The 27,932-nt window shown below is 37.0% G+C and overlaps 1 protein-coding gene across 3 annotated transcripts; it reads right to left on the bottom strand.

Annotated features, from left to right (window-relative positions):
- On the bottom strand, positions 1-27,236 carry PPP4R3A (protein phosphatase 4 regulatory subunit 3A). Of its 3 annotated transcripts, XM_060756646.2 has the most exons (15): positions 26,033-27,236; positions 22,824-22,879; positions 20,755-20,853; positions 18,485-19,102; positions 13,646-13,723; positions 13,443-13,559; positions 12,911-13,027; positions 11,031-11,162; positions 10,837-10,939; positions 9,605-9,763; positions 8,240-8,409; positions 6,996-7,138; positions 5,168-5,358; positions 2,808-3,034; positions 1-823 (listed from the first exon to the last, which is right to left on the bottom strand). In XM_060756646.2, the coding sequence occupies exons 1-15, from the start codon at positions 26,172-26,174 to the stop codon at positions 725-727; spliced, it is 2,451 nt and encodes an 816-aa protein (XP_060612629.2). In that variant the 5' UTR covers positions 26,175-27,236; the 3' UTR covers positions 1-724. The 3 variants fall into 3 exon arrangements, with proteins under 3 accessions (XP_060612629.2, XP_060612637.1, XP_060612645.1); XM_060756654.2 differs by lacking the exons at positions 1-823; positions 2,808-3,034 and adding an exon at positions 3,045-4,259; XM_060756662.2 differs by lacking the exons at positions 1-823; positions 2,808-3,034 and adding an exon at positions 3,045-4,264.
- Positions 27,237-27,932: the final 696 nt, after the last annotated feature.

A 27,932-nucleotide genomic window follows, 5' to 3' on the forward strand; every position in this document is an offset into this window, starting at 1 on the left:
TTATATTACATCAAAAAATTTTAATGGTCCCAAATATATACTCAACAACTAAGCATACACTCGGGGCAAAATAAAAATAAAATTATGACACGTAAGTGACATCTAGAATTCCATTCAATCTTTTTTTAATCAAGGGATAGAGAAATCCCCCACCTCCAAACAAAAATCTGCAGTTTAAAGGGCAAAAGGGAACGGATTAAAAAAGAGGAAACTTATGTTCAGCCTTCCCCCAAAGAGTTTCATTTTAAAAAACCTGTTGTAGCTCGACTAAAATGTTCAGAATGTATGGTTTCAAAGGCAGGTCTCTTTACACAAAGAAACTGCTGGCATTCTTAGCAAGTGAAGAACTACGGCAGAAGAGCCTTTTCTTCAAAGTCTTGTACATGGTCCAAGAAAGCATGTTCTGATTGTAACAACTGAACAGCCAATCCAGAATTCCACTACCAAAATTCCTGCCCTGTTGGCTTTATATTTTTCCATTTCCTTCCCTGAGAAAAGGGCAATGCGTGGTCCAAGCTGGAGAGGTCAAAGGCATGTCTTTCCCATAAAGCGTGTATTTCCTTTTCTTCTGCTCCTTCAAATTGGCACTTGATCAGCAGAAATCCATTAAAAAAACAAATTGAACTGTGTTATACACAGAAATTGCAGTTTTCAATTACGGACTCTCCCACCCTCCCAGAAACTGAGTATATCATTCAGCTGATACGGATCTTCCAAGCTGTCATTATGAGGATTCTAGCTTTGCTTTCTGTGACAAAGGTAGGCTTTCTTCATCATCTTCATCATCATCATCAGGATAATCTACAAGACCCACTAATCCACCCTGAAAATGAAAAAAAGGAAGACACTTATAAATATTAGGCATTTTAAGAGTTCAATCCTACAACCCAAACCTTCTATTTCACTGAAGGACTGATTGAAATACAACAACCAACACAACTATGGATAAATGGGAAAACATAGCATCAGAAAACACTCCACCCTATATCTCTGACCACAACAATGTTTGACTTCTCTAAGAGTACCTCTATCTACATCAGTGGTCCCCAACCTGTGGACCGTGGACCACCAGTGCTCCAGTTGCAGCGAAACCACATGGCAATGAGAGTGGTTGGTCTCGTGAAACCCTCTTATAATGCCGAGGCAACGGGGATGTCGGGAGGGGAGAGGCTGACTACCCGAGAAAGATTACTACTAACCACATCAGCTCTAGATTATTAAATATGGTTTTCTGTGGGCGAGCAGATGGCAACTACTGGATGGCATATGTTCTGTATCAGAAACTAGAGCTGATGTGGTCTATCCAATGCAATTTCTGAATCAGCACCCCAAATAACCAAACTGAATCTAAAGTTGACCAAAAACTAATATGTACCCCTTTTGGTACTAATGTTGGAGAGTAGTCCCTGGTCAAAGTGGTCCCTGGTCAAAGTGGTCTCTGGTGAAGTGGTCCCTGTTTATGTAGTCATGCGAGACCACCTACTGCAATGCAACCTGAGCCCTGCCACATGCACAATGGAGGACCTTCTTGCAGGCACTCCAAGTGGCCAGCTACTGGTCAAAGGACATTTAATAGAATACCAAGTCTGCAAACTTTGTGTTTTGTTTGTTTGTTTGTTTTTAATGCAATACAACTGTTTTGGCTCACTTCTGACATGATAAATAAATGTGGTCTCTGTTCAAGTGGTCCATGGTCAAAGAATGGTTGGGAACCACTGATCTACATGGTACAAAACAATAAAGGAAGAAACAGAAGATTTTTAAGAACAAAAAACAAAAATACTTGACTTGTCCTAGCTTACAAGTATGGATTGGAGTCTTCCTTACAATTTCACATTTTTCTAAACTTTCTGATGCATGCAATGTGTACATTTTAAGATAAAATGTATTCTTTTAAAAGACAAGTATGTTTGGGAACTCTGGGAGAAAATAGATTCGAAAATATATAAGATGGAACCTTGTTGGGGCACAATGTAGTATTATTTGCATAAGTATTTTAAGTATCAGGTGCCGCAAATTGTATTTTAAAGACAGCAAACAACCTCTGAGATTGGGTTCCTGTGAGTTTTCCGAGCTGTATGGGCATGTTCCAGAAGCATTGTTTCCTGACATTTCTGCCACATCTATGGCAGGCACTCTCCGAGATTGTGAGGTCTGCTGGAAACTAGGCAAGTGAGGATTATATATCTGTGGAATGCACGGGGTGGGAGAAAGAACTCTGGTCTGCTTGAGGCAAGTGTGAATGTTGCAAGTGACCACCCTAAGTGGGAATTCCAGACAAAAATCAGGGGAATTCCAGACAAGAATCAATCAGGGCCAGCCAACACCTCCAAACAAAGTATTCCTCCAGGCAGCAATCAGCCAGGCTTTGAAGCTGCACGGTATTAAATGCTAATCAAGGTAGCTAATGAAGGAGAGAATGCTTCTGAAACATGGCTATACAGCCTGGAAAGCTCACAGCAACCCAGTAATTCCAGCCATGAATGCCTTCAACATACCTCTGAGATTCCTTGCCTAAGAAAACCCTATGAAATCCAAAGGGTCACACAAAATCAAATAGGCAACTTGAATGTGTGCATATGCACACACACTTGACACAAAATAACTATTTAAACCACCCAGAGTATCAGTCCTGAGGGGAGAGGAGCAAAATAAAGAAAAATGACAACAATTAGGGTTTCTTTGTTATCTGGCATCTGGGGCAGATCAAATATTTATGGAAGTCTGCAGGTGGGTTATTAGGGACTGTGTCCTGAGCAAACAGTTTTCATATAAAAGCAACAAATTAGTTCAAGTGCAAACAGTACCTTGGTAGTTATAGCTGCCATTTGAGATGTGCTTTTAGAAACCGATCCAGGAGAGCCCGGTGACCCAGGAGATCCTGGAGATCCAGGAGACCCAGGCAAATTACTTGCAGATGACTGGCTGGTGAGGTTAGCTTTTGTACTACTAGAGAAGGACAGTTTGAAACTTGGGCTCTGCCGACCGGAGAGATTAGTTTTTAGAAGGACCTCCTTTTCTTCACTTTCTTTAACTAGAATTTAAAAGAAATAACAATGTAATAAAGCTCTTCTGTGAAATTGTAAAAGGTTCAAGACAAAATAAATCTTCCCCGAGTCCTATTATCTGGAGAATGACAGAGGTAAAAATCTAATTAATGTATTACAATTTATTTATTTATTTCAAACATTTCCATCCCGTCCTTCTCGACCTCCATGGAGGGAGTCAGAACGGCACCCAACCCAGTTTAGAAAAAAGGAAAGGTAAATACTCTGTCCCCAGTAGTTGTGCAACACACATGCCTGTTCAAATCTATACCTCCAAAAGTGGAAAAAGTCATTTTCACTGACAGCATCTCATTTATAAATGCCTTCCTCATTCAGGACTCAAGTGATGCCTTCTTTACAGTCTCTTCTGCATTGTGTGAAAGCCTTTACTTCCGCTATTAGTTTGTACATTTTTAATCCACTAAATTTTGTGTCATGTCTAGTCGTGTCTAACTCTGAGGTTGGTGCTCATCTCCATTTCTTAGCTGAAGAGCCGATGTTGTCCATAGACACTTCCAGGGTCTTGTGGCCGGCATGATTGGAGCGCCGATTGAACACTATTATATTAGGTGGCAAACAACAATTCTGGGCACAAATGTGCACACATGCACACAAAGAAAATATATCTGATTATTTAGGCTTAATAGCTGTTGCTATCAACTATGCAAAAGTCAAGGCCACACTAATCTATATGTGATTTTCCTGCATCTTGGGAGGGGGTTGGACTGGATGGCTCACAAGAACTCTTCTACCTCTTATGATTCTATGACTGTGTCTGTTGGGCTACACTCTTTCACAAAGCATGCTACAAATGTTAAATATTTGTTAAATATGCAAACATGTCAGCAATCTATATTGAAAAACTAAGTTACCCTTGGCTTATTTTTTTTTTTGCACTACTTGTATATAAAATGGATACATTTTTACCAAATCTGGAGGAGACATTAACATCTGACTTAACTTGGCATACTCAAAATTCAGTTGGGAAAGCCCAGGTGAAAATCCAAAAACTTTACTTTTATGTTTTTATCCCAAGGGGCCTCAAGGGCAACTGAGAAATGAACAATAGGAGGAAGAGTTTAAGCTCACAAAGAGAAAGGCACTCATCTTTAAATGCAATTGAAGTTGAAATGAAATTCTCTGGAGCCATGCTGGGTTCTAAGGCCTATCCATCTGTCATTGTTTTAGTCTTGCCAGACTTCCTTCAATGAACTGCTCTAAGGAAATTGATAATTTTGTTTTATATTTAACAGAAATCTTTTTTGTCATTTCAAAGAGTAACCGAAAACTACAACAGAGGACACAAGTTAATACTATAATGGTAAAGCTTTCCCCTTGATGTTAAGTCTAGACATATCTAACTCGGGGGGGGGGGGGGGTTGCTCATCTCCATTTCTAAGCCAAAGAGCCAGCGTTGTCCGTAGACGCCTCCAAGGTCATGTGGCCGGCATGATTGCATGGAGTACTGTTACTTTTCTGCCAAAGCGATACCTATTGATCTAGTCACATTTGCATGTTTTTGAACTGCTAGCTTGGCAGAAGCTGGGGCTAACACCAGGACCTCACCCCACTCCCAGATTTGAACCGCCGACTTTTCAGTGAGCAAGTTCAGGAGCTCAGCGGTTTAACCCACTGCACCAATGGGGGCTCCTTAATACTAATTTATATAAATAAAAACGTAATGTTCATTTGTGGGATTAACATAACTCAAAACCCACTAGACAAATTGACACCAAATTTGGACACAATACTCCTAGCAGGCCAACAAGTGACCATCACTCATAAAAACACTGAAAAACACAGCAGAAGAGACTTAAAAAAAACATTACAACGCATATGCAAAACCACATATATACACACAAAACACATATACACAGCAATGGGCCACAGCAATGCATGACAGGTGATGGCTAGTTATATATAAATCAGCTAAGTTAATATTAATCATATATAAATCAGCTAACAACATAAGCCACAAATATTGGAATTATGCCTCTATGGTGGACATATGCTACTTGGCAGGTGAAAGGGGGTTATTTCTCCCATCCTAAACTTGAGGGAGATAGGATTTTTTTAAAAAAAATTACTCAAACCAAAACCATGTGATTTCAGTTACTTACATTTTTTTCTCTCCATAAATTTACTTATAGGATCCATTATATCCTCATCGTTTTTACTTTTGTCTGAGGGTGGCACAACAGCTTCTCCATCCTCCATATCATCTTCATCAGTGTTAAACCACATCTCCTCCTCATCCTCCAAGGTCCTTGCATCTCTCCGATATCTATGGTTTCTCAAGATGGAACGCATGCTGTGAAAAACACATCAAGATGCAGTTATCAAGGGAAAGTGAATTATGTGTGTGCCTGTATCCATCATCACCATGTTACAGGTTTTTTTTATTTCTCTCATTTCTGATATGACTTTCGAGCACAGGAGATTACTGAAAAAACAATATGCTCTCAGCCACCAGTTCCATACTCCATGTGTAATTTGTATTTGTACAAAGTTTCAAGATCACTCAAAAGATGCTCATACAGACTAGATAGCACAGGTCAATTACATTACTAGTATCTTTATTAGTTTCAATAACTTAATCTTTAATTTTTTACTTGGAAAATATAATACATACAATATATATTCAAGTTATAAACCAAGTTTTTCAGCTCCTTTTTTAGTCTGAACCCCCCCCCCCTCAGTTTATACTCAAGTCAAAGTTATTTATTATTTTACTCTGTTATTATTATTGCATTTATTATTTTACTCTATGTATTGTTGGTGTTATTACATTTATTATTTTACTCTATTATTACTATTACATTTATTATTTTACTCTATTATTATTGGAAGATACGTAAGCACATTTACATTGAAGGTTATTATCATGGTTTAATCGGAGTTTAATCAGAGTTGGGTAGTCTTATCTTAAATTAGTTTTATGTAAATATTCAAAAACATTTAACCTATTGATGCCTTCATTAATGTAATTTTATTGGTATCTATTTTTATTTTGAAATTTACCAATAGCTGCTACATTTCCCACCCTTGGCTTATACTCGAGGTAATCCCTTTTCCAGTTTTTTTTTTTTTTTGGGTAAAATTAGGTGCCTCGGCTTATATTCGGGTCAGCTTATACTCGAGTACATATGGTATATTGTTTTACAATGTACCCTAGTGATTTTTTTTTAAAAAAAACAGAACTTGGGGTACTCAAAAACATTTCCAAAAATGCTGCTACACAAAACTACTATCATTGCTGGCTTTTGCAAGATAATGTTGTGCAGCATTATAGACTTCTTGCTCAACATCAGTGAAGGCTGAAAGGGATGAATGCAAAAATGCTTAAGCATATATATTTTCACTACTGCGAAGCACGGAAGCACATGCTCATATCAGGGGACAGGGGATCCTTCTCCTTCAGAGATCCCGCGAATCAATTTTTGACAAGAATTATCTTGGTTAGAGTTCGCTTTTTATATTTTATGTAGTCACTGTTATAAAACAAAATTTGCTAATTTATTTACATGTAGTGCCACTCTTCCTAGAGACCTTGCTTGCACTATCAGTGCTGTCAATAAAACACTCCCAAGCAATCTGAAAACCTCAATATTTGCCCAACTTAAACTTATATGGCATTTCACGGAAGGTCCATGATATTAGAGATTTGATGATTTTGAGAATCATGTATTTGTTTATAGACATCCATTCAAAATACTTCTTCAATCCTATTGTATGAAATTGCATGTTCTCTATACAGCCTTCATGTGTTTCTTTTTAAAAAGAAAATTTAAAAGATTCTTCCACAGTACATAGGCCATTACAGTCTAAGTGTCAAGTCACCTGACCACTTAAGCAGAACAATATAAAACTATGCTTTTCATTTGTTTAACTACTTTCTTCTTAAAAGAAAAATCTTTTGAAAGAGCAACCATTTCAATGACCACTAACCTGTCAAGCTTGGGATTATCTTGTCTTTCCCTTTGTTGTTCATAGCGCAATTTCAAACCTTTGAATGTCTGCACATAGTCTACATCTTCTAGAGCTTTCCAGTAATTTTCAATTACGTGAGCTGTTAAGGATTTTATATCTTCCTAGAAAATAAAGTTATTTTCCCAATTAAGATTGTATGCTCTCAAAGGTATGTGCAAATCACACTGGTTTCTTCAGAAGGTACTCTCATCCATGTAACTATTATGCAGTATGTGTTTGCTATTACTATAGAAAATACAGCATACAGAAGTTTGCAGTAAAGCACACTATACAGTGCTGGGAAGAAGCATGTTTTCCCTCAAAGTTTTGTGTACGATTGTTATTGAGAAGTGTTTTCAGTTGTTATAGAAGAGTCAACAAACTGAAAAGTTATTAAAAAATGAATGTCTAAACATCTTTCTCAAAATCTCACTGTTAGTTCTGATAAAATCCAAGTCAGCCTATCTGCAGAAGAAATAGCACAATATCTTATATACTGAATAAGTCAGTTCTAACAGACTTCCCAGACAAGCATGTAGAAAACTTCACAAGACATTTTACAATATTGCTATTTTTCTCCCATAAATTGTAATTTGCCCCCCAGCTGTATTCACCAGCTTTGAAAGACACTGTATCTGTGAAAGGTGTCTTAATTACATCCTGACTGGATTACTGTAATGTGCTTTAGGTGAACTACACAGGCATACCTCAGCTAACAAAGACTCTGATAAAGAAGGTCCTTTTTACAAACTATTTTTTACAGGATCCCAAGAAAAGGGATCTGTAAGTTTTACTACCAAAACAGACATTTAAAAAGTGAAGGCTGTTGAAATAATCACCCTAGAATGCATTCTGTAAAAGGTTTTCTAGTGCTCTCCAGTAACATTTTTTGGTTACTTATGCAAGGCTTGTTAGTTCATTTAGAACTAACAATGTGCATAACGTTAGTTCTGAATGAAAACTTCACTGAAGCAAGTTGAACTGCTATTTTTTGTGACATAGGAACATGTCCCTATTTTTTCCATGCAATTTTTACTTTTGATACCAATGTTTATGTCAAAAAAGTAAATCCCAGGAAAACATCTACCACCATTAACTGAGATGTCTACATAGATAGAGTCTAACTATTAAGGGCAGGAGACTGTCAAATTAACACCTGTAAAATACACTTCAAAACTGTCAAATTAACACTTGTAAAATACCTGTAAGAAAGAGGTACTCACCACTCGAATGAATTCAAACATCTCTATGATAGCAGAGTTCATCAGATTATACCGGGATCCATTGCTGAGAAATGCTTTGACCACTGGTTCAAACAAGAAACTTTTCATTATATAGCGATTGTAGAATTCGTCCTTCAATCCAATTATCTTTCTTTTAAAACGAAGGGCACCTAATAAAGAAAAATAGTTAAGCTATGTTCATACTGCTTTTTTAAAAAAAATCCTCAAGATTTTACTTTAACAAAGCAACCAATAGAATAAACGAACAGAATAGGAAGCTTGGTCATATTCCTAAAGAATCAGAAATTATTTATGGCATTAGTTAGGAATCACAACTACCTGATCATTCCATGGACAAGTTAATAACGAAGGCATACGCTTTAGCACAACTGACTTTTCTTTTCTTTTCATGTGTGGGCTCCCAGGTCATGTAAAGATGAATTCTTCTAAAGGCCCAAAGATTTAATTGCACCTAACCTTTCATATTTCACTGGCATTTTTTTTTTGCACTGAAGTGCTGCTTAAGAAAGCATCCTAATTGTACAGGGTGTTTCAAAATGATGGACCCAATTTCAAAATACTATATTTCATGTCACAATTGTACAAAAACAGTTTAATGAGTTATTAGGTTTTACTAACAATTTTGAGCCAGAAACAATTCTAAAAAATAGTGCTGCAAATGGCGACTATTTCATTAGGCTTTATGTTGTGGGGTTGCCATTTCATGAATAACTCAGGCCAGGGGCTGTTTTTGCACTAGCAGAGGCATCTAGCAATAACTGTTTATAACTCTATGCTTCACCCTTTCAAGGGGTAGGAGTTTTATTCATGGGCGGCTCTTGCTTGCCAAGATATAGTGATTTCAAATCAAGACTCTCTTTTTAAAACACTCTGTATTATTGTAAAGACTGCATTTCATCAACTGTAAGAGATCATAAATTGTAAGATGCACCCTAATTACAATACCACCACCACTAAAAATATGTAAGATACACCTGCAATTCTAAAATGCACCCCATTTTTAGAGATATTTATATAGAGAAAAAAGTGTGTCTTAGAACTGAAGAAATATAGGATAAACATGCAATCTATACTAATTTCGCTCCTGTAAACTTTATCTTTTCAGACAGAACTGTACAGGGTTTTCTAATTACATAGTTCAACTGATGCTCTCTATTTTAAAAGAAAAAAGGAAAATACTGAAAATGTAAGTAATGCAAAAGTATTTTAGTTCTAGTATGTCACATGATACTAGCATGGCTGGTCAATAAATCATTTTTTTTCTAAAACTTTTTGTCGTAATTAGAAACCATGACTAGTTTACTATCACTCTCATGAAACAACTTGATACTGTGTCATACGTACATAGTGCTAGGAAAGCATGACTCGAAGCCATCAGGACTAACACTCTTCGAAGGATATCCTTGTTAATAATGTAGTTCTTTATATGGTATGTATGATGTTCTACACAGAAAGTTAGCAATTCTAATATCAAGGCCAACAGCTGGGCTGTCTGAAAATCATCTAAAAATAAAAACAAATACATTTGTGGTGAGCATATTACTTATGTTTTTTTTTTTTTTGATAAACACAAAATAAGACATATTTTATGTATCTCTCAAATTTAATTCCTGCAAGAACTAAGCATATACAACAAGAACCCCAGGTTGCACTGCGTAATTTTTTGGGTGATCATCAAAACATCCTCTTTGGTTATCAGGTTTCAATTTCTGTGATCCTGGCACTTAAACATTCCCTTCCTATTTGCTCTATGTTTGCTAAGAGTGCATGAAGAAATTGGACAATTGTAAACAGTAATGTTAAGTATATTAGTACAGGAATGATTCTCAGGATATAACTTGTTTTTTAAAGGGCCATCCTAAAACTATATTCTAAGTATATCCCCAAGACTATACCTTTGCTTTCTAGGCTTGGGTCTGAATCAGTTTGAACAAAAATGATTTGTAATATTCAGTGGTCCGTTTCACATAATCTCCAAAAACCGAAGGGGAGGAGAGCACCAAAAATTTGATTACAACGGATTTGGGGTGCTGCCTACTGAATAGGAATGAGTTTAAGTCTGTAATATACCGAAATAAAACTAAGGTAGGTTTCATGCATACAGGCCTTAAAATGACTGAGGATTGAGCCTTTAAAGTTTCCCATTGTATCGAATGGGCCGAATCTTTGGCGAATGAAAACAGCAACACCCCTCCTGGTCAGAGTAACTTCCTGGTAAACAGAATGAGGCAGAAAATGGACGCTGAAACACGCATGCCTTTTGACTGAATTGCATGCCTCTGTTGCTTTCCCTTATATAATTAAATTACTGTCCTATGGGTAAAATAGCTTGGAACACTTAGCCTTCCTTAATCTCTGAGTACATGATCATATTTTACCAAAATGGTGCAATAGAGCAATGTGCCCCCATATTATCTTTGCAACTCCTTTCATGTGTGTCCCACACACCATTTTTCTAGTTATGAAACAGAGCAAGAATGGACAATGTCTGCAAGAAAGTGTATAGAAATGGGTGCTGGACTGATGTTGGAGCATGTCCACCCTTGAAAGAGGGTAAGAGACACCTCATGTCTTACCTTTACTAGGTTTTTCCTCTGTAGTATTGGCCAATAAAGGTGCAGTAAGGACATGCATACAATGTTTGTAGAAGAAACCCAAGAATTCAGTCTTTTCTGTTTTCTTTAGAAAAGAAATAAACAAATTAATACAAAACAATACTAATAGGAACAAGTCAAGAACAACAAAATGCAAAACCAGGATCTCAACTCACATTGGCAGTAGCAAGCATATTTTCTGGATCCACCAAGGTACGCAACAGACCCATCAGCTGGACTGCTCCTCCAAGTTCAGGATCTGTATCACAAATCATGTGTTCTATGATGAGGTTAATGAGTAAGATGTCCTGGTTAAAAAACAAAATTAGGATAGCAAAACAGTTAGTCATAACTAAAATGCAAAATGAGACACACAATATAATTCCAGGTAAAGGTCAGGATTTATGCAGCAGATGGCAGTCTATAGAGTTGTATTTTTGTCACAGCAGTTCTTCATGCTGATGGGAAGCCACTTTTGAAACGCAGGAAATTCCAATTGCTGGCTATACTCTTAGGATATTAAAAAACTCATTTTAGGAATATCAAAAAAATACTGCATCAATGTGACCAATTTATTTCAGATTTCTCTACATTTTCTTCACATTTCCAACTTAGGAAAGCTTTAATGTTTATTTATTTAATACATTCCTATTCAACTCTTCTCACCCCGAGGGGGAATCAGAGTGGCTTACAGGTAAAATTCAATGTCACATTATTAATACAATAGACAAAAACAAAATGTAAAATGATAAAGCCAATAAAACAAATAAATAATACAGATTAAAACATAATGCTCAGTTCCAAACTGTTATTCATAATGCTGCACTTAAATCGAGTTCCATATTGCATATTCCATATATTAATGGAAAAATTAAATTCCACATTTAGAAAGAAAAAAATTAAGCATATTACATTCTGTACATCCAAATTAAATGTCAATTCCAAATAATATCTTATATAATAATAAGTAACTTATCAGGCAGTTTTGGGCCATTTTTCTCTAAATCCTTCGGTATGTAAAGTGAATTAACTGGTATGAAATACCTATGTATCTCACTTCCAAGATACAGATCAGATTAACATGGACTTATTATCCTCTTGTTCTGGTAGCTTTAAATACACTTTTTTTATACAGCTCTGTGGAATACAAGGTGCTATAGACTGTATTTCACTGGAACGAACAGAGAAATCCACCTCTGAATATTCCTTGACTAAGAAAATCTGTGAAATTCATGGTGTTGCCATAAGTTGACAGGTGACTTGAAAGTACACATTCATGCACACCGTTACCACAGATAACACATTATTTCTGTATGAGTGCACTATGGGATGCCAAAGAAGAGACAGAGTACACCATATCTCACACTGGCAACCCTTTGCATCTTCTGTGCTGCATATAGAGCCTAATAAAATCATGGGGGTTGCTAAAGAGATGATGGGGGTACTCCATCTGTGTTTCTTACAGCCCTCCGCTTTTCGGTGTTGGATATAAAGAATGAGAGTTCTTACTGGCTAGAAAATACAGGGTTATTTAAAAAGTCTTTATTCTTTGCCATCTTATCTATGGTGATGGTAAGGAGTACTCCCAAATGAACTAAGAATTAAAAGGCAATGCCCAGCACTGATTAAGAACAACCTGTTAGCATCCAAACATTTGCCATAGAAAAGATGACAAAGAATATGGCAAAAGGTTATAAAATTGAACCATGATAAAGGCTGCCAACGGGGGAAAGAGTGGGAAGTATATTCTGAAGAGGCAAAGGGGTAACTCCTAAGGTTAGCTCCTGATCATAGAATCATAAGAGTTGCAAAGACCTCAAATGCCTTCTAGTCCAACTCCCTTGCCAATGCAGAAATCCATTTCATGGAATAAGAGAAATGTGCATGCTATGTAGTACATTTCCATCTGGTGATCTAGGTAAAAATGTAGGTTATGAAAAGAGCTTGTAGCCCCTTATGGCAAAAGAATACAAGTCTCTCAGCTCTGTAACTGAGAAGAGAATTTGCCAAAAAAAATTGTTATAATTTCTTTAAAAATTAAGAGCCCCATACTTACATCATCATTCTGCTGCGCTTCCTGCATGACAAATTCTCGTACCATAGATGGATTGTATTCAACCAAATAGGAGAATATATCAGTAGCTGCACTTCGCACTTGGGCGTCATCCATACCCTGCAGTTAAAGAAAAACAGAACTTGTAACTACAGTGAGAAGGTATAACCTAAATAATACAGTTTATTGCTTTAATTAGCTCACCTTTGAGCTCCAGTGAAGTATATTATTACCATTCTTATATTTCTGAGGAGGTTGGAATCATGTATTTGAATCTCTGAAATGCCCTAACTATCTGAATATAAAATGTTGAGGCTATCTCCCATTCATTCGTTCATCCATTGCACTATAGCATTGTCACCCCCTTTTTGATTATATTGGCAGCTGATATTTTTTTAAAACATACCTTTTGCAGCCAAAGTACTATTACAAAGTAAACAAAGGGTTTCAACTATTTTTATTACCTGACTATGGTTGAGTGATAGAATGCTGGGGGGAATAAGGCAATGCTAAAAATCGAACTTTGAAAACTTACTAGGATGACTTCTAGTGCTGGAAGAATGCCCATATTAGACAATGTTTTGAAAAAAGCATCTCTGTTTTGAGGCTGTAATGTTTGAGAAAATGCACAGAACTCTTTCAAGAAGTTTACCTGAAATACAAAAAAGGTAAGACAGCATTTATCAATATTCAGAATCCCACAGCTGCTTCACAAAGCACATTTTAAACCATTCTTACCAATTCTTGCCTCTTTTCCTCATCTGTAGCTTCATCTGTAAGTTGTGCAAATAAGTCAGTCAAAAATTTTTCATCTTCCTATAAAAAATATTATACAAATTAAACTAAAAGGTATGTAATATATTGGCCAAGCCCCAATTACAAATTCACCAGTTATAAAATCCGACAGAGATAAAAATGGCTAACGCCAGCATTATTTGTATGTGAAGTATACCTTTTAGTAGAGATCTCAGTCATACAAAGTAGTTTTGCACTTACCTATTTGCTTGTAAAAATGACAAAACATAAAAATAATTGCTTTAATTTCCAAGACCAAACCTATACATAATATAGCTGGGGGGGAAAAAAATCACATTTTCAAGCTTTCATATAAAACCACATTTCCCTAGCTAATCCTTCAAAATCATCATTGTGTAAGTTTAACTCTATCATTATTAAGTTAAAATCCAATCAATGGAAGAGAAAAACAGTTCAATGTGTTTCATCATTTCTTGTGAAACACAAGGGTTCTGCTAGTAGTCACTTCGTATAATAGGGTAAGTTTTGTAGCCTATGTAAATAATGATAGACTTATGTAAAATGAAAAGAAATTGATCTGTATGTTCATATAATGAATGTAACATTGGAACTTACTATCTCCCTCCTGACCTTCAAGAAAAGGCTAAAGACATGGATGTGGGTCAAGCATTCAATTAGTAACCCATTAGAGATCTATGGAATAGTGCAATGACAATTTGGAATGGCCATGGACTATGATTTTGGATAACGTGATTTTAAATACTGTTTTAAAGTTTGATATGTTGGTTTTTAATATATCTGTTTATTTCACTATATATGTATGTTTACATGGCATTGAATCATTGCCTATACATGTTAGCTGCCTTGAGTCCCCTACAGGGTTGTGGAAGGCAGGGTATAAATAGGGTAAATAAAATAAAATAATGTTTTTTATTGGATTATGCACATTGACTTTCAATGTTCATCACAGACAAAATTCTAACTTTAAGAGCCAATGCACATAGGTAAAATAGATCTAGGAAGTAAAACTTCACTCCCTTAACAGACATTTACTGAGGCAGCTTCAGGTACTTGTGAAAAAGGAATCAGCGCTGTTTAACCTATCCACAAGAAGTATCTATGTGAAGCATACTATCTCTTTTCCTTCTGACAGAAGAATACAGATTAGGTAGTCACTGAATGCTGCCCAATCCAGGTACTTGTGATGCAGACATATACAGGCTACATTTCATGGTATAATTGGAATATGACTTTTGATGTTGGTCAAATGTCCATATTAAACAATGTTTTGGGAATAAAGTGTTTAAGAAAATGCACAACACTCTTGAAGGAAGTTTATCTGAGATATAAAAAACAAGACTGTATTTATCAAGAGACAGAATGCAACAACCAATTATGAAGCTATTTTTCATAAATGAAATGGCCTTTTCTCCTCTTCCTCAGTTTCATGTGTGCCCTTTATGTAGGAAATCTATGCATCACACATTGCATAATTTGTACATTTTTAAAAAACCACCCTCAAAATAATTCATTTTTTCTTGAAATTCCCACTTTTTACTCACTTTTTAGAGATATTTTTATTAGGAGATGCAAATGATGTATGCTTTTAGTATTCTTGATATGGTTTTATATAATGTGTTAATGTTTTTAAATGTTTTATGGTGTTTTGGGGCATCGAATCGTTGCCATTGTAAACCGCCCTGAGCTACCTAAGGGCTGAGAAGGGCGGTATACAAATATAGTAAGTAAGTAAGTAATGCTACATTTCTATCCCTCTTGTTAGAGCAAAGTTTTTGACATCAGCAATACTGGACATAAAATCTAATACAAATATTCAAGGTAAAACATTTTATTTTAAAAGCCACTTTTTAGGGCGTTATCCTAAAATAATGAAGGAATTAAAATTATTTTTACAATTATACAGTACATGTAATAGAAATAAAGATTTCTAAGGCAGATTTAGGAGTTAGTTGAAGACAGCTATCTACATTATAACAACATCTGCCATGTATCAAATGTTAAGATTCTCAAATACTGATATTGCATTTAACCTTTCCTCTTTTCTTCACAATAAATGACAAGAACTAAGGAAAACAAACATATAGATTATATTTTAGACCTTTGCTTAGCACCTTAGCACTCTCTGTATATAATAGATAGCTGTATCTGTTGTTGGCACCTACATAAAATGCATCTTGCACTAGCTGCATCATTGCATGCCAGTGATGAAGCAGTGCTCAGGGAAGTGTCCCAACATTCCCTTACTCTCTTTTATTCCTTACTGAGCCAGAAAACAGGAATCAGCAATCTACTGACATAGGACTATTGCACAAAGCCACCCATGGCATTTATGCCTTCATGGATGACAACCTACTGGGATGATCAGGACCTCTCTATAGTCACGCAGTTGTGACAATTTGCCATTCCATGGTTCCATGGCCATGCTTCCGATTAGCACTGTAACTTTGCACTCTCACAATTCTTGTGCTCAGAAATGTTTTTATAATGTTTTTTTTTTTAAAAAAAAAACATCATAAGTCCAGCAAACGTTAGTTAAAATAACAACTTTTAGATTGTGAAATTATTGTGAGGAGGGATGGGTGACAGTAGGAGACTACAGGAATCCCCTCCCCTGATATCACTTCAGTGCAAACATGCTAGCACAGTAGTAGAAAGGGCTCATTCTACCAGGTAAGTGATAAAACTATGATTTGATTTAGGGCTATTGATGGGCTTTCCCACCAATAGCAGGGGATGGGTTTATTGCAGTGATGTGGCAGGCCAGGGATAGGCTGTGCACTATGACAGTTTTGCTTCAATGCTAGTTTGCAACCTTTGTGAGATAAAAGTCCATGGTGAATCATATCAATAATGAGGAGAAAAAGTGCTATTCTGATTCAGCTACTCCCTAGCACTTTCACCCCACCGGATCAATACAAACAGCCTAGACTGGACTGTTTCTATTAGGGTATGAGTGCCCTCCAGGTGTAACTACCATCTTTCATCTCTACTGGTTATGTTGGCTAGGGTTGCAGATACATGAAACAAGAGAGAGCCAACAGTACAGAAGAGTTGTTAATTTCTCCACCTCTGTCATTATGCTATGGACCAGTGAACCCAAATACTCCAATGTAATCTCCTCTTATAAGACTGTGGGTGACAAATGGATTATGTCTGTAAAACCTATTTAAGTTAGAGGAACAAGTTTCTTAGAACTACGTTCAAGTAGACATTTCCGAGCTAGTATACAAAGAATCATGCCACTGGATAAATATAAACATTTTGTATCTTCCTGCTTTGGTCAATACCATATTACAATATGAGACAAAGTACAGGATGAAGTCATTGAAAATGTCATGAATCATACACTAAGAACGTTAAAACCATGATTGAACAAGAAATATATACCAAGTAACACACTCTTAATTTTCCACACCATGTTTCACAACAATGTTCTCTCATTTAACGTGAAGAATGATTGTATACACAGAGAATTTTGCAAGGAACTTTTCTAAATTTCAGCTTAAATGTTGCAACACAAAATCTCATTTTGCAAAACAAATTAAAAACTAAGAGAGTGAGTCAAACTATGTCATTACTGAAGTATTTGCAAAACTTATGAAAGCCTCCAGTAGTGTGAAAAAAAAGTTCTACCATTTATATAATTTTTAACTTTTTCCCCTGCACTATTTGGAAAGCGACAATGCCCAAAAATAGTCTAAATATAGATTAGAAATGACCAGTCATAGCTCTGTTGAACATAACACAGTAACAACTATTATCACACTGCTTGTTTTCTTGGTACAGTAAAAATTCTTACTCTTACCATGTCTGCACTTTCTACATATTTTATGAAGAATGTCATTGAAAATTCTATCATTCTAAAATGAAAACTACACGGTGGTCTTTCTAATCCTCAGCATCTGACAATAGTGGGTGTCCTTGTTAACTTTCAGATGGATTTTGCTTACATGTTTACCAAATGTTGTAAATCATACAACCTGACATTTAGACTTTCTGTTGCTTTGATGTTGTTTTGAAAAGTAGGATACAGTGTTAAATATTCAACTAGTAAGCATGGAACTTCAAGAACTTTCATGGAGAGGTGCAACTATGAACATGAGAGCTATATCTAAAAATGGCATAGCCCAATTTAGCGTACTCACTTGCCCCAAAATATGGAAAAATACAGCAAAGTTTACTGCACCAGCATATATGTTTGGAGCATGACCAACGCTGGAAATGAATTTGTAGCCTAGCAGGTTTTTTGACTGAAATAAACTGAAGGTTGGAAGATCTCTTTCCTACATCTTAAAAGGGATTCTTAAAAATTACTACTGTTTGATATATACGTAGCATGCAAGAATTATGGGAGTTTGATGAAACGAGGCAAGAGGGAAGCACACTACTTATGACATCAAATTAGATTAGCCCTCGAGCTATCCAATGCTGATATTGGGATCCCCACCAATCTATTAAAACCCAAAGCACCTCTCCAAATTTTGAGCCAAAACAAACCTTTTAAGCTAAAAAAGCCACTTAATTTGCAAAATGTAACTAAATAATGTTGATTCAAGAGCATCATATAGTAGCAAAAATACCACCAACCAACCAGGAGTAACAGAGTATCACTTCTGGCTATCCAAAATAACAGCTGCAACAGAGCAGTACAGCAAGCATCCCAAACTTTGCACCTTCCAGGTCTGGGAAATTCTGTACTATGTTTTAACATACAAGCTGCAAACAAGATCCCCTCCACAAGAAGCAAAGTTTAATTTGTGTAACAACCCAAGATCAAAGAAAAAGAATTCCCGGTCTTACCTGTAACATACCAACTATTTCTACTTTATTAAAAAAGATGAATGAATGAAGCGTTGATAACATGTTTTCCTCAAATACCGAAGGAGTAGGTAGAACCATATCTTGAATATACTGTACTCTATAGGTCTGGTGTATTTTTTGCTTCAGCTCTGGATCAGATATTGGAATAACTTCCTTAAATTTTGCAGTTTTTGTCAGAAATTCCCTGTGTTTCCGTGACTGTGATAAAGACGGATCATATTCTAGGCATCCAATTACATCCATTATACATTCTTCAGAAAACATGACTTCAAAAAGGGCAGTTCTATTCAAAAGGAAGATTCCCTTAATAATTTCATACAAATGGTGCAGTCCTTCAGTGTTCTCCAAATCCTCACATACGTGAAAAATTTCTAAGAGCTTTTTAATATAGCCCTCATTTTCCAGTGCTAGAGCAAGTTTTTCACGCCGTAATGGTGAAGGCAGGGAAGATGCCACAAGTTCTGCAATTTCTTCTAATCGACTTAATTCACAAGATGGCAACTCTAGACCTGGTGATGACATATCATCGAAGCGTTCCTCCTCAGATTCATCCACCAGATCCTGAGTAATATCCACTGAAGGGTCTTTTCCTTGGACCTAGTAAAGTGAGAGAAGACTGAAAAGTTCAACTTCAGGCATACCTGTCAAACATCTGTTATCATATATAGAGATTTATCAATGAAAGAAGCTACAGGCATGAAAAAGTTGTTTTACCAATTATGTAAAACAGTCAAGGCCAGAAAGTGGGCATCTCTTTTAAACAACTGGGTACTAAAAAATAGGAAAGGATTACCAGGTGGGGAGTTCAGTAACAGACAAGGCCACACACTATGGAAATTAAGTATTTCAATGTAACAAGCATCTCAGCTGTCTTCAAATATGATTTGCCTAAATAAAAATTCAAAGCAAGTATTCTGCTAACAAATACCCAATGGAGCCACTATCAATGTTAAAACCCTCAGTATTAATAAAAGAAATCTTCTGTGTCTTCACATCTTTCCAGTCTTCAAGCACTGGAAAATATTTGACATGTACATAATATACCTAGCACATTTTATGCTGTGATTTTATCTGTGCTTTAAGTGTTACTGTTGTATGTCTCTATTGGGGTGCTTTAATTTCTCTAGACCAGTGGTTCTCAATTTATTTATTTTATTTACCGCACTTTTACCCCACCCTTCTCACCACGAAGGGATGCAGGGCAACCCCACAAAGGCAAAATTCAATGCCGAATATACATATCAGTAAATAAATAATTGCATTAAACTCAACCCAATTAAAAACATAATCATTAAAACGTCAGTTAAAATCACAACCTGTGGGTCCCTAGGTGCTTTGGCCTACAACTCCCAGAAATCCCAGCCAGGTTATCAGCTGTTAGGATTTCTGGGAGTTGGATGCCAAAAACAACTGGGGACCCACAGGTTGAGAAGCACTGCTCTAGACTATTCTGCAACATTAAACACCAAAAGAATCCCTCATCAGTTGCCTACAGTTATCCATGGACTGGATATCACAAAATGAACCCAGCTATCTTCCTAAGATTCAGCCCACCATTCATAAGCATAAAGAGAGAGAAATGTTCTTCAAAAATGGCATATATTTTTGCTATTGTGATCTTGTCATTCTCTTCTTTGCCAGATTATTTTATTGCCCCAGTGATGCATAACAATGGACTATTTCTTATCTATAAACATTTAGAGGCCATGCTCCTCTATTTAGTTAGTCCCATTAAATATTTTATTTCTTCAAATTCTCAAGGTGTACGACAAAAACATATTTTGCTACAGAAAACTACTTTGAAATTTGGGGGAAGTGGAGGTTTGTATTCCCCAATTCTTCCAATAGTCGATGGCTTTAGTATACTTGTGAATTGAAGTTTGCCTCTTTTGTAGGAAGTCTATACTTTTTGTGCATTCTCTGATTTCAATTTTTTCAAATTTTGCTATAGAAAATTATTTTGAAATTTGGGGAAAAGAGAAGTTTGCCTTTCCCATTTTTTTCTAAGATTTGATAGTTGTAGTATACTCAGGAATTTATGTTTGTTTCTTTTGTTGGAATTCTATACTTTTTGTGCATTCTCTTATTTCAAAATAAAATATGAAGAAAACTGCACTGGCTCAGAACTCTCTAACTACACATAAATTGTGCTTATATAAAATCAAAGATTCACAGAGTCAGATGAGACCACAAGAGTAATCAAATGTTACTCCCTGCCATAGAGGGATACCAAAGGAGTAAAAACATACCTGACATATTTTTTCCCATATTTCATCACAGCCAGCTTTTTCTTGAAAGCTAAGTGCGAGGTCATAGTTCTCTGCTTCAGACCACACAATCAGTGTGTCCTTGAAAGGTTAAAAGTCACATTTAGTTTAATTATATCTTAACATTTAAAAAAAACATTCTGAAGATTATTATTTGATTGAAAAAACAGGGTTTTACTTCCAGCCTATATTATCTATAACATTGAAAAACAAGACAACCTAAGAATTCTCATACTGAATTTTCATTCACATGCACATCAGTGGCAACATCCATGCAACACCAGTCTTTTGTGTCAGTATGCAGGATCCGCTGACCAGACATTGGCTAGAATTCTTGATTAGTCCTAACTAAAGTAGATCTGTTGAATCAATTGTTCACCGGTAAGTCAACATACATATAAATGCCACTTATTCAAAATGTCTGCTTGAGTTGGAATTAACAAGGTTTTTATGGTTTAAAGAGTCACTTACTTCTAAAAATTACAAGTGCTGAGTTTTTGCATTTCATACAGAAACTCCGTGTTATGAAACCTTTCATATAAAATAATGCAATACCATTTATGGGGAATAGTTAAAAAACATTGCATATACATTTTGACATTAAGCCAAGTTTTTTCAAAAATGAACTGTTTCCTAGTCAAGTTTCTATATCAATAACAACATCTACCTGTTGTCGTTCTATTTCAGTAATTTTTCAAAAGAAAACCCATCTTGTCCTTCTCACTTTTTAGAACTCTGCATTTGTGTGCCTCATGCAATATTCCAAATGTCAGAACTGCCTGGAGTCTCCCAGAGTTGAGCATAAAAGGAAAACTGAAGGTTCCTGAAATGTTTGCTGTTGTGCTGTGTCTTCCAATAATTTCCAACCTATCATAACTCTAAGGAGAATCTATCACAGAATATTTAGACAAGATTCATTTAGTGGGGTTGTGATTGCCTTCACCTGAGAGTGGTGGAGAGCTTTAGGTCATGCAGTGGGTTTTCTTGGCCAATTGATGATTTGAACACTGGTCTCCTGGAATCCTAATCCAACACCCAGGCTGTTATGGTTTGGATGCAGGTTATCTATAGGGATGTCTTCTCCTGTACAATCCATGCATTAGGACACTTAGGTCCTCTGGGGGACGCTTACTCCAACCAGCCAGAACCTTATTGGCAACCGTCACCCAGAGGGCCTTTTCATCAGCCGCCCGAAGAAGACTGTTGAATGACCTGCCAGAATTGAAAACCCACCCCTTCCAGCAGACCTACCCAGTCACCTTTCAATCATGGGTTTTGATTTACATTGATTTACATTCTATTGCTACTATATGTCAATTTTGTATCTGTGTTTGGTTCAAGTTTTTTTTTGTATTATTGTGTTTTTATCTATGTAATGTATTGTATATATTTTATGTTCATATGTTTTTGACTTAGTTGTATGCCAACTCAAGCCATCAGGAGAGCCGGTTAATAAATATATCTTTATTATTATTATTATTACAGCACAATAGCTCTTTGAAAATATACCTTGATCCAAAGGAGAAAAAGGTGAAGGGAAGCACAGAAAACCAAGGAGTAATTGAATGGAAGCAGTGTGTGGCACAGCACTAAGAATCACACCTCAATTCCATTCCATGACATTTTCTACCAACAGAATGAAAGTTGATAGGTTCTACCTATAAACTTGATTTGGTGAATTGCTACAGAATATTAAAATGCCATTGTTATAATTGACAATGCAATTCACAAGATTACAGATGATTGAGATTCGGGTTCAAAAATCTTATAAATTCAAAACTTCTACAGTAAAAGTTAAGTTATCCATGTGAATATATTCCATGTTATTGTTACTGGTAATAGTGAAACATAAAAGGAAAAAAAATCTGTGCATAACAGCAATTCATAACACAGACAACAACCATTTCTGCAGCATAAGCCAAACCATATCTTGGAGTTTACAGGCTTGCTTAGCACAAGCCCAGATACCTTCTATTTTCTATTAAAACTTTACCTATGTAAATATACCAGTATATTACTTGGAAAATAGAAGATTTAATTGACTAAACTACCTGTTGCTTCTGGTACGCAGTATTTGGGTTGATCTTAGACTCAAGGAGAAGAGAACCTGAAAAGAGCAAGGAAAATGTTTGTAATTTCTTGCATAAAATAAAATAACTTATGTGCACTATAAAAAGAAAACTTAAAATAGCTATTAACATTATCACAGTATTAAGAGCAACAATTTAAGGAACAAATCAGAAATTTATTAAACAATCATAAAGCGTACAAATCAAGGGACCACAAAAAGACTTGTAATGTTTTGAAAAGTAGGAGAAATGGTAAACAGACAGATACTGTTAGAGGTAAGGCAGGATCAGCTCCTTAAATTTTCAGAAGGACCACCATATGCCATTCTTCTTCATGTTTCTAAAGGCTTGGGGCTGGAAAACAATTTCAAGTGAAAACCCTAGTCAAGTTTGTCACTAAATGGCATTGTTTCACATTTAGAGGTGCCATTATCAAGCTGTCACAGACTTCAATGTGATGAGGTATTGTGGATCCTCCACTCCGAACCAAGAGACACACTCATTTGGGCTAATTCTCCGCAGTTAGAAATAGACAATATATGCAGTATATGTCTGAAAAACAGATCTGAGCTACTTAAGCAGAGATCTCAAACAAACTAACTCAGTACACTGAATGTAAGGAATTGATTAACTAGCAAAAACTGATGTTTCAGTAAAGCAAAGGGACCATAATCCCATAGATAAACTATTTCTAAAGGTCTGAATTCTATAATTATATTCTGGAATCTCTAAAATGCTTTGGGGTTATTTGTGGATATGAATATTTGTGGATTTGATTAATATGTTCTCTTTAGTAATCTTTAGGTCCTCTAGCATGACTATGGTTGGTTTCCACTGGAAGTTGATCACAGAGTAATGCTGGAAAACATAAGATTACTTTTTTAATTTGCGGTTTTCCACTTTCATGACTTTGCTTCTAAACAAAGTGAATATGGGGGCTGACTGTATCAAATATAAAACTCTGGAAGAAAAAGAACAAATGTCTATAGATATAAAAGTGAGAGAAAGGCTACAAAATATAGTTAAGTACAAAACAGTCAGTCTCCTTCAGGAACAACCTGAGAATTTATCACTCTATGGTACACCAGTCTTTACCCAAGAAAAAACAGATACTAAGACTAAAGATGATAGGACTTATTTATAACTTTCCTGTATATAGGTTGAGCATTCCTTGTCTAAAAATACAGGGTTAGTCAAAATGCATAGGCCAATAAGCCATTCAATTGAATGGCTTATTGGCCTATGCATTTTGACTAACCCTGTACAATGATCCACATGGGCAGCTGAGATAGTGACACCTTTGCGTTATGATAGTTCAATGTACACAAACTTTGGTTCATGCACAAAATGAATGCAACAAATTAACATCATGTTTGGACTTGGGTCTCATCTATAAGATATCTTCTTATGGCTGTGTATTCAAAAATGTACTCCAAAATCTAGGAAAAAAGCTAAAGTAAAACAGTTCAGTCCCATGCATTTTGGATAAGGGATACTCAAACTCTAATACCATTTAGATTCTTCCTAAGCACTACCTAACATTAACAGTATATGCCTACACTAATTGAACACAGATCAAATGTTTAATTCGAAGTATGTTTATGATCAGGCTGTAAGAGTGATATGCACACATTCAGTAGCAAATCCCACTGAATTCCATAGCACTTACTTTCAATATAAAAATCCTATATCAGCTCCACAGATTTGTTATTTCATTTTTTGTTTACTAGACCACTAACATTCATTTATGCTTATTTTTAGAAGAGCGATAGCAACAGTGAAAATAAGCAAGAGTAAACACTACAACACACTGCCATTTGGTTAAAGACAAAAGAATGACTCTGAGAAATAACAGATACTACAAACAAAATCTAGAAAAAAAATTAAGTGTAATTTTAATAACCCAAACTACTTAATAATATCATGCGGTAGCTTTTTGAGTATCTTACCACAGGACTCATGGAAGAAACTTTGTGAGAATAGAGATGACTCTGAAGACTTACTATCTGGGGAATTATAGTTTACATATTAGATAGATATGAACTACAAATCCCACCTAGCATAATGGAAGAGGACTACTCATAAAAGAAACAGTGAGACTGAATATCCTTCCCCACATTCATCATCTGTTAATATGTTGAACTGGGGAGAAAACAAGGATTTTACAGGACAATGTCTACTTTATTTAAAATGAAAGGAATATATAAGTGTTCTAATTTATATGAAGCTGTAGGAAACTGGAAAGCTGTGGAGAAAAAAATGTATGAACACTAATAATAATAATAATAATAATAATAATAATAATAACAACACTTTATTTGTACCCCGCTACCATCTCCCCAAGGGACTCAGTGCGGCCTACATGAGGCCGAGCCCAAACCCAACAATACAAGCAATAATAACAACAATACAAGCAATTAAGAAAAAAAAAACATAGACAATAAAATACACAACATTACCAATAAAACAACACATAATTAAAAACAGTGGGAAGGCCAATTGTAGAGTTAAAATTGGAAATAATGCTGGGACATGAACGAAAGGTGATACTGGTGCTTGTGGAAGGGCATACGAGCAGACTTAAAGAAATGTAAAGTGCTTTGGAGGACAAAGTATTTATTCACTGTTATATTAGATATAAAATAAACAAATGATACTTCATTTAATGTTTGCCACTCTGTTATTTTTGCTCTGAGTTACCTTGGGGAGATAGGGCACGTTATAAATATGTATATTATTATTATTATTATTATAAAAATATTATTCTAGCCTAGCCTCTAAAGCAGTGATTCTCAACCCGTGGGTCCCCACATGTTTTGGCCTTCAACTCCCAGAAACCCTAACAGCTGGTAAACTGGCTGGGATTTCTGGGAGCTGTAAGCCAAAACTCCTGGGGACCCACAGGTTGAGAACCACTGCTCAAAAGGACTCTGATGGAAGCAGATCAGCGATGGGAGCAAGTTATATAGACAGAAGTTACAGCACAGTATTGACACAAACATTATGTAACATCAGCACATGGTGAAACTCTTCTGTCATAACATCCATTGATAACATGTCGAGAATAATCTTCAGGTGGTTCCATCCATACTCTTGATTTGAGAACACAAATAAAAAGAGTCCCTCAATCACCCTGCAATGCAAGCAGGGCCAGTCCCTTACACGGAGGGCACATATTCAGGCATACTCACCATCGCTCTCGGCCCTGACTAGCAGGGACATGCCCTTCAGCCTTTCCACATAGCCAGAGGACACATGTCCAGTGCCCCGGTCGTCCCACTGCCTGTCTTCATTCAGCGTGTACACCTTCACCCTCCGCCGGGTGTCGGTCATCCTGCCTCTTGCCACGATCACCGAGGCCGGGGTGCAAAGGGGGATGGGGGGGCCCGTGCCCCCCTCAATAAAGCAGAGCAGGGAAGGGAGTGAACAGTCCCACACAATAAGACCTCAAGCGGTTCTCTTTGTTGGCACTGCTAAAGGAGCTGCTGCCTCCTCCTCCTCGCCTTCACCATCATCCCCCAAAGGGGTGGGTGCTTTGAAGTTTTGCAGTGGAACAAAAAAAGAGGAGGAAGAGGGCTGCTTTCCACGACAGAACTTGTTTTCAGTGAAGCCAAAGAGAGAGAGAGAGAAATGGGAGAGGCCAGGAAGAGCTGAGGAGAAGAAACAGAGAACAACAACAAGAGATTGAGAAGACTGGAGCCAAAATGGCAAGGCGTGACTAAAGGGGACCCCACAATAACATGGGGAGTGTGTGTGTGTGTTAATATGAAGGGATCGGTAGTAATGGGAAAGGCGTGACTAAAGTGGAACCCACATGAATATGGGGAGTGTGTGTATATGTCTTAAAATGAAGGGATAGGGAGTAAAAAGTCTAATATGGGGTGTGTGTCTGTGTGTGTTGAAATGCGAGGATTTCCCAATGGGGACTCTGTGAGAGGGGGGATAGGAAGGCAAAGCGATCTGGGGTAAAGTGACAAGAGGAGAATGGGGAGAAAGGCAAGAGAACAGACACACACACAGAGAGAGACAGAGAGAGAGAAGGAGTAGCAATGCTGAGGCTGAGAAGAAGCAGGCGAGACTGACAAGGCCGCGGCCTACACGGAAGGCATCACTGGCAGCACTTCCGGCCGGACTCCTTCTCCCTCTCTCTTCTTCTTCTCCTCCTCCGCCGCCGCCATGTTCTTCCGTCTCCGGCTCTCCTTCCACTCCCCTCCGGCTCCCCCGCCGGCCTCGCGTGGCCTGCCCCGGGCCCGAGCGGCGGGCCTCCCCGCGGAGCCCCTCGGCGGGCAGATGCTCAAGCCGTTAGCCTCCTTCTCCCTCTCCGCCTCAGTCTCTCAACACCGCCGCCATCTTGGTTTCACCTCTCCGTGTAAGGCGCGGGGTCTCCTTGCCAAAGGCGGAAGGGGCCGGCCGCTGAGATTTAAAGGGACAGGCGCCTTTTATTTTGGACTCTTCTTATATAGGCGCGTGGGAGTTGTAGTTTCCTAAGGGCTTCGTCCTTATTTATTTATTTATTTACTTTGCTGGTATACCGCAGATTCTCAGCGCGCAGGCGACTCAACGCGGTTCACAACAAGAGCTAAAGTCAATCATAGAATCAAAGAGTTGGGAGAGACCTCATGGGCAATCCAGTCCAACCCCCTGCCAAGAAGCAGGAATATTGCATTCAAATCACCCCTGACAGATGGCCATCCAGCCTCTGTTTAAAAGCTTTAATGAAACAACATACAATATTTAAAACCATTAACAGCACAATATATAAAATAAGTGACTGGACTGACCTTGAAGTGACTGGACTGACCTTGAAGGAGCTGGGGGTGGTGACAGCCGACAGGGAGCTCTGGCATGGGCTGGTCCATGAGGTCATGAAGAGTCGGAGACGACTGAACGAATGAACAACAACAAAAATATTTATTTATTTATTTATTTATTTATTTCTTGCATTTATTGACCGCCCCTCTCAGCCCGAAAATAATGACACATCAATATAACACATTAGCATCTCATAACTAAAATCGTGATCCAATTCGTCATCCATAAATTCCGTTTCCTATATTCATCGTTCATTGCACTATTTATCCGAACGCCTGT

This window comes from Anolis sagrei, chromosome 1 (assembly GCF_037176765.1).
Source record: "Anolis sagrei isolate rAnoSag1 chromosome 1, rAnoSag1.mat, whole genome shotgun sequence".
NCBI lineage: Eukaryota > Metazoa > Chordata > Lepidosauria > Squamata > Dactyloidae > Anolis > Anolis sagrei.